The sequence below is a fragment of the Rhagoletis zephyria genome, unplaced genomic scaffold (genome assembly GCF_001687245.7).
Source record: "Rhagoletis zephyria isolate East Lansing unplaced genomic scaffold, Rhagoletis_zephyria_1.1 Rzeph_scaffold_20632, whole genome shotgun sequence".
Classification (NCBI taxonomy): domain Eukaryota; kingdom Metazoa; phylum Arthropoda; class Insecta; order Diptera; family Tephritidae; genus Rhagoletis; species Rhagoletis zephyria.
This window is the reverse complement of record NW_016177690.1, coordinates 1,790-7,989: the sequence shown is the minus strand read 5'-3', so window position 1 is coordinate 7,989 and position 6,200 is coordinate 1,790. Positions and strand designations below refer to the sequence as shown.

The window sequence follows — 6,200 nt, the reverse complement described above, 5'->3', positions numbered from 1 at the left end:
CGAAATATATATTGTATGGTACTACTATTTCATTTGAAACACAAGAAAGTACTGCTTTTTTAAAAACTGTGCCACTTACAATATTACAAATGTTTTTGTTATTAAAAAGTTTCATGGTATTTGCAACTACAATGTCTAATACGCCATTTAATTCAAAAAAGGATTTAAATTGAAATGATAATGGCATAATTTCAATAGTTCGCTTTTTTTCTGACAATGTTGGAATACCTTTNACCCTGATACCTATTTTTTTTACTTAAGTGTTTAATAATAAGATATTGTGATGATATGTTTTCAAAGGCATTGCTGCAAAAATTGGAAAGAAGTTCTAACTCTGAAGTTAGGTTCTGCCTTGTTAAACTCTCTCTTTTTACAACGTTGTTTAAACATTCTGAAACAATTTGAAAAGATTTTGCGAATTCATTTTGTACAAATAGTACATCTTTTCTAGACATTGAACTTTTTGAATACAATTTTAATGAAAATTCCAATAAATTGTTCGAGAGCTTCGAAATCAATGTATTGTAATCTTCATTTGAAACTCTATATTCTTCATGTAATTGTACATTTAAATTTTCAATAGCACATGGCTGAGTTAATTTTTGCTGTATTACTTCATTTGCTGAGCTTTCAGTTATATTTTTACAAATCTCTAATTTTTCATTCATATGTTTAAGCAAATGGTTTTTGAAATTACCGAACGATGCAAATAATTGCTTACAATTACCAAAAGTACAAATCTTTGTATCACTTTGCNGAAAGAAGTTCTAACTCTGAAGTTAGGTTCTGCCTTGTTAAACTCTCTCTTTTTGCAACGTTGTTTAAACATTCTGAAACAATTTGAAAAGATTTTGCGAATTCATTTTGTACAAATAGTACATCTTTTCTAGACATAGAACTTTTTTAATACAATTTTAATGAAAATTACAATAAATTGTTCGAGAGCTTCGAAAACAATGTATTGTAATCTTCATTTGAAACTCTATATTCCTCATGTACTTGTACATTTAAATTTTCAATAGCTCATGGCTGGTTTAATTTTTGCTGTATTACTTCATTTGCTGAGCTTTCAGTTATATTTTTACAAATCTCTAATTTTACATTCATATGTTTAAGCAAATGGTTTTTGAAATTACCGAACGATGCAAATAATTGCTTACAATTACCAAAAGTACAAATCTTTGTATCACTTTGCTTAAGAGAGTGATATGATTTTAAATGTGCTATATAACAGCATGTTGTTTGAAACAATTTTTTACATAAAAAGCAAATCATATTCAAATATATAAATATTATTTATTTTTAAGGTAATTTACAAGCGACACCAGAGCAGGTGTTTTAATATCTGACGTTGTTTCGATCTCAAAGAAATATCTTTGAATAAAGGTCCAAGCGTTGGCAGCAATTGCGGGATACTTTAGATTTAAAACTTGAAATATTTTAAAAGTACAATCCAGACATTCAATAAAAGAGTCAAACTTGTAAATGATTTTATCAATATAAGCAAAAAAGGCTTTAGGTGATAAATATGTTCCCTCCATTATTATAAAAGGTTGAACTGTAAATGAATTCATATAACATTTGTCAACATACTTTTGAATTTCTTCATAAACATTGCCTATAGTTTCTACTTTGATAATAAAGAACTCTTGCGCGTCCAATATTGTAGCTTTTGCTTTTGATGCTCCTGACGTGTTATGGAATCTTGCGGTTGGAGGTAAAATTGAATGTATTAGCGTTGTTAGCACACAATCTTCAGCATCTAAACAAGGAGAAAAATACATATTTACTCAAATTTTTTAAATTGGTATTTCAATATATTAGGTCTTATGAATAAAAACTAAGCATTTGCTTTTTCTTAAAATTATTTGAATAAATCGAGTAAAAGGTCTGAAATTTTAAGAAAAATCAATCGCTTAGTTTTTATTCTTAAGGCACATTATTTTCCGCTTCTATGACCTCTTAAATTTGACATACAGGCAACCACAAAAGTCTAAGCACAGAGGATTTTTTACAATGTATGCAAAGCTTTTTAATTAAATTTTTTAATTTCAATAGATTTTCAACTTTCTAATCAGTTTTGTCTATAAAATTTTAGTATAATAAATTTCAAATTGAAAATTACTAAACAATCCCGTTGATTTTTGATAACATTTTTGCTGACGGTCTCACGCATTTTTTCCATACAAGGTATGTTAAGCGATTCCTTTTTATATGGAAAAAAGTTAGCAAAAAAAAATTATCAAAAATCAGACTAGCAGTTATCAACTACAATTTAATAGGCTACAAAACTGTATAATAAAACTTTTTATAAAAAATCAGATTAGAAGGTTTAAAATTTAAATGAGAATTCACTAAGTTTTCCTTAATTTTGCAAAAGGTTTAGAAATTTAATTTTTATGTTTTTTTGTATATGAACTATATTTTTATAAAAAAATTACCTGAAACCAATTAAAATAAAAACATTTTCATACTTTGCAATGCATTGTAAAAAATTCTACGAGCCTAGACTTAAGTGGTTTACTGTATACATACAAAATTACCTATTTGTTTCACACCACTTAAGTCTTTTAAAAGGGATTTGCAGGCGGCGTTGGCAATATTTAAGTAGTAATATTCTCGAATATTCTGTTTAAAAGCACTCCATTTAGTTTTTAATAAATGTTCTTTGTTAGGATGCAACCGCTTGAAGTCGGAGTTTATCTGTATACAAAAAAATATGTTTATATGTACATGGAAGTAAATGAGCGATATGGAAAAATTAACTGCGAGCCTTTTTAGTTCATACAAAAATTTTTAATTAACGTAACAGTGAAAAACGCGGGTGATATGTTCAATATAAAATTAGAGAACTTACCAGTTGGGGACCTCTGGCGTCTTTTAACTTTGGCCACTCCTTAATAAAATCGTAATTACTCAGAAGTGTTAAATCGCGTTGTCGAATGTTATAAGATCTGTCCCATCTGTCTAGAACCACTTCCCAATCCGATGATTCCCTTCGTAGCTCCTCTTTTATACTAGCTTCAATCGATTCATCAAACTCAGTTGCTAGATCAGGAATTGAGGTATCCAAATTATCGCACCTATGTTTAGTTGTTCCTTTTTTTTTTCTTTCCTTTGCGGTAATATTTATATATTTTGAAAATAATTTTCCAGCAGGCGGTCTTTTCCCTTTACGCGGAATGTAATAATATTCCTAAATTAAAAAAGTTATTAGTATGCACCTACATTAAACGTTTTGATAACACTTTTAATTATATCGAAAATTTTTTGCATTACCAAAGAACATTTTTCTTCAGGAAACAACATTTGTATGTCTTTTAAAAATTGCTCGAAGTTGACGGGCCTTAATTTTATATTATTTGCAACAACGTGTTCCACAACAGCGTTTATAATCCGATCGCGTTGGCTATTATTTAAATGTCCGTTGCACTCATAGTAATCATGAATGGTTCTACCAGCAGAACAGTCTTTTAGTATCCTCTTTAAAGACTAATAAAAACGAGTTATTTAAATATTTTTCACTGATTACATATAATGTATGTATTTATACCACATAATGGAATTCACATTGGTCAACATTGCTGTGCAGCCCGTCAGCATCATAGGTCTGAATAAAAATGACGTACATAATTAACATCTTCCACTTGCTGTATGAATTTTTATTACGCTAACAATAGTGGTATCCACCAAAGTGAGCAAGTGGCCTGGCTGTTGTCAACAGTCGTTGCTTGATTTGGTGAATACAACTAATAATGCGCATAAGATGCGCAGGGTGATTAAAAGCAGCCACGCGGAATTACATATTCCTGCGACGCAAAGGGCTTGTGGAAGCACGGAAGCCGTTTGCGTACATTCATATATGTATATGTACATACATACATACATATGAGGGAACCACTTCAACTCTCCTAAAATGTGATAGCGCCATTGGTAAGCTGAGGAAAACTACTTCGAAATATATACACATATACTATATGTACATATATATATACATACCATCAGCGCAAATTGAAACCAACAATTTAGGGCTCGCGCGCCGCGTTAGGAGAGTTGATGTGATTCCCCGATATGTATGTACATAGTAAATGCGCACATAAATATGTATGCATACTTGTACTTCTATGGACAAAGGAATGCAATTCTATCGCTTTCACATGCATTATTTTCATTAACAAAATACACTAGCACTTTCAATAACAATGTTTTTTAAAAAAATATACATTACATACCTGCTTATTTCGCCAATCAAAAAGCTTTTCGCGGAATTCGGCTCTTATTCCCACTTTTCTTACAGCGTCGGCGATATCTCCTTCGCTCAAATAAGGTAAATGGCGAAATTCAATGCCAGCCGCTAGAACAATCAATATTACATGTTTATATAATAAATATTTTATACAAATTACTTCTACTTACCAGTAAGTTCTTCCAGCAGTTCATCCAAGGCAAAACTATGCAAAATTTCTTTTAATTTTTCAGACATTCTTTCTTCTCCATCAACCACAAGCTGCTACAAAATCATAACGGTATAAATGAATTGCGCACAAACAAAACCATTGTTCGAACTACAAAACCAGTGTTCGGAGGACTGTAACTTGATTTAGGAGTAAATCACTTCAAAAATTGGAGTAATAAAAAAATTGTCGTATAAGATTTCCATTTTTATTTTCGCTTTCATACGAATCAAAAATTTTAAAATTTTACATGGGACAGATCTTATGAGCAAGTAATGTTTCTATTCAATTACTCATGTACATGCTTCTAAAAAGCACTCTGAAACTTTTACTTAGATGCAGGAAATACTAAATCACTTAAATTTATTTTCAATTGACGTAAAAACAAAAACGCGAACCAATGTAAGAATAATGTGTTGCATATTTATGTAGTTATGGGTATTTTATATAAAAGAGAATATGTATACATTTCAGATCTTAAAAAAAAAGCATAAGGCCCTGGACCTTTTCTGCTTTATTAAAACCTCTTCCTAAATTAATTTTTTTAAACACTTAATTAATTGCAAAAAACGGGACCAATAGGCCCAGAATGTAAGTGAAAAAACGGCACAGGTTTTAAGTCAGGAGGAGTAGAGGAGTAGATTTAAAAAATTTAAAAAAACCGGAGTAAATCTCCTTTGATCGGAGTGAAGTCCGAACGTGATGCCAACATCTTCTTGTTCTCTCTCCGCTCAACATACATATGTACATGCGCCGTTCGTGAGTACAAGAGCATGTACGTATGTAAGTATGAATGTGTTGTCCTCTATAGATGGCATTTAAATATGCGCGTGCTAAGTTTTGGCCTGCTGGTATTATTTATAAGTACGCACATTTTTAAACGATAATCAAATATAAAGTNTTTACAAATTCATGCCTGCATGCGCTTGCAAATAGGCAAACGATTTGTAAAAACATTTGTTTGCACTTAGAAAGAAGCTGGCTCGCTTGCTACGATTTGCTAGCTCGGCTATCATTTGTTTGGAAAGAGAAGAGTGCGAAGACTAGTGGAAACAAATGAAAATCTTCTAAAGCATGATATGAAAAATATGTAAACAATTGTGCATGTGTGTGTTTGCAAATTTGAAAATATCATACATAAATGCATTCAAAGACTTGTGTGAACAGGACTGGAAGGGTAAATCAGGCAAATATGGGATTTATGTAAATTTTTTTAGACAATTATAGGTTCCTGAAGGAACTCTTGTGTTGGGCATAGGTACCGCGAACGCGATCCGGTTTTAGTTTAGTTCTGCACGATAACAAAATGTAGTATCAAGAACGTTCCCGCAAAAGAACCAAACGTGAACAAAAGTATTGAGAGCAGTTTGAATAGCAACAAAAGGCTTGGCAACGTTTCCGCAAGAAACAAAATGCGAACAAAGCTCTCGAAAACGTTTTCAAAAAGAACAAAATGAGAACAAAACTTCAAGAATGTTCTCAAGACGAACATAATGAGAGCGAAACTTCCAGGAACTTTTCTAATGGAAACGAAAGTATAGAGAACGTTTTCAAGGCTTAACAAATAAGAACAAAAAAAGTTTTGTGCTCGCTTGCATTTTTCATGAATATTTCAGAGAAGATTTGTCATCGTTCCGTTATCTTTTAGAAAGTTTCTGAGTCATTAGATTGGGTTTTTAAACGTTCTTCTGAACAACATTAGAACGACATTTAGTTTCGAACATACCGTCTTTTCTCGGTCCCTGG

The 6,200-nt window shown here is 31.4% G+C and overlaps 1 protein-coding gene across 3 annotated transcripts; it reads right to left on the bottom strand.

The window, feature by feature from the left end:
* Positions 1 to 1,067: 1,067 nt before the first annotated feature.
* Positions 1,068 to 4,942, bottom strand: LOC108380863 (uncharacterized). Of its 3 annotated transcripts, none has more exons than XM_017637260.1 (7): positions 4,417 to 4,942; positions 4,233 to 4,354; positions 3,557 to 3,610; positions 3,280 to 3,492; positions 2,858 to 3,196; positions 2,544 to 2,703; positions 1,068 to 1,762 (listed from the first exon to the last, which is right to left on the bottom strand). In XM_017637260.1, the coding sequence occupies exons 1-7, from the start codon at positions 4,481 to 4,483 to the stop codon at positions 1,293 to 1,295; spliced, it is 1,425 nt and encodes a 474-aa protein (XP_017492749.1). In that variant the 5' UTR covers positions 4,484 to 4,942; the 3' UTR covers positions 1,068 to 1,292. The 3 variants fall into 3 exon arrangements, with proteins under 3 accessions (XP_017492749.1, XP_017492747.1, XP_017492750.1); XM_017637258.1 differs by having other exon boundaries at positions 3,554 to 3,610; positions 4,417 to 4,941; XM_017637261.1 differs by lacking the exons at positions 3,280 to 3,492; positions 3,557 to 3,610.
* Positions 4,943 to 6,200: the final 1,258 nt, after the last annotated feature.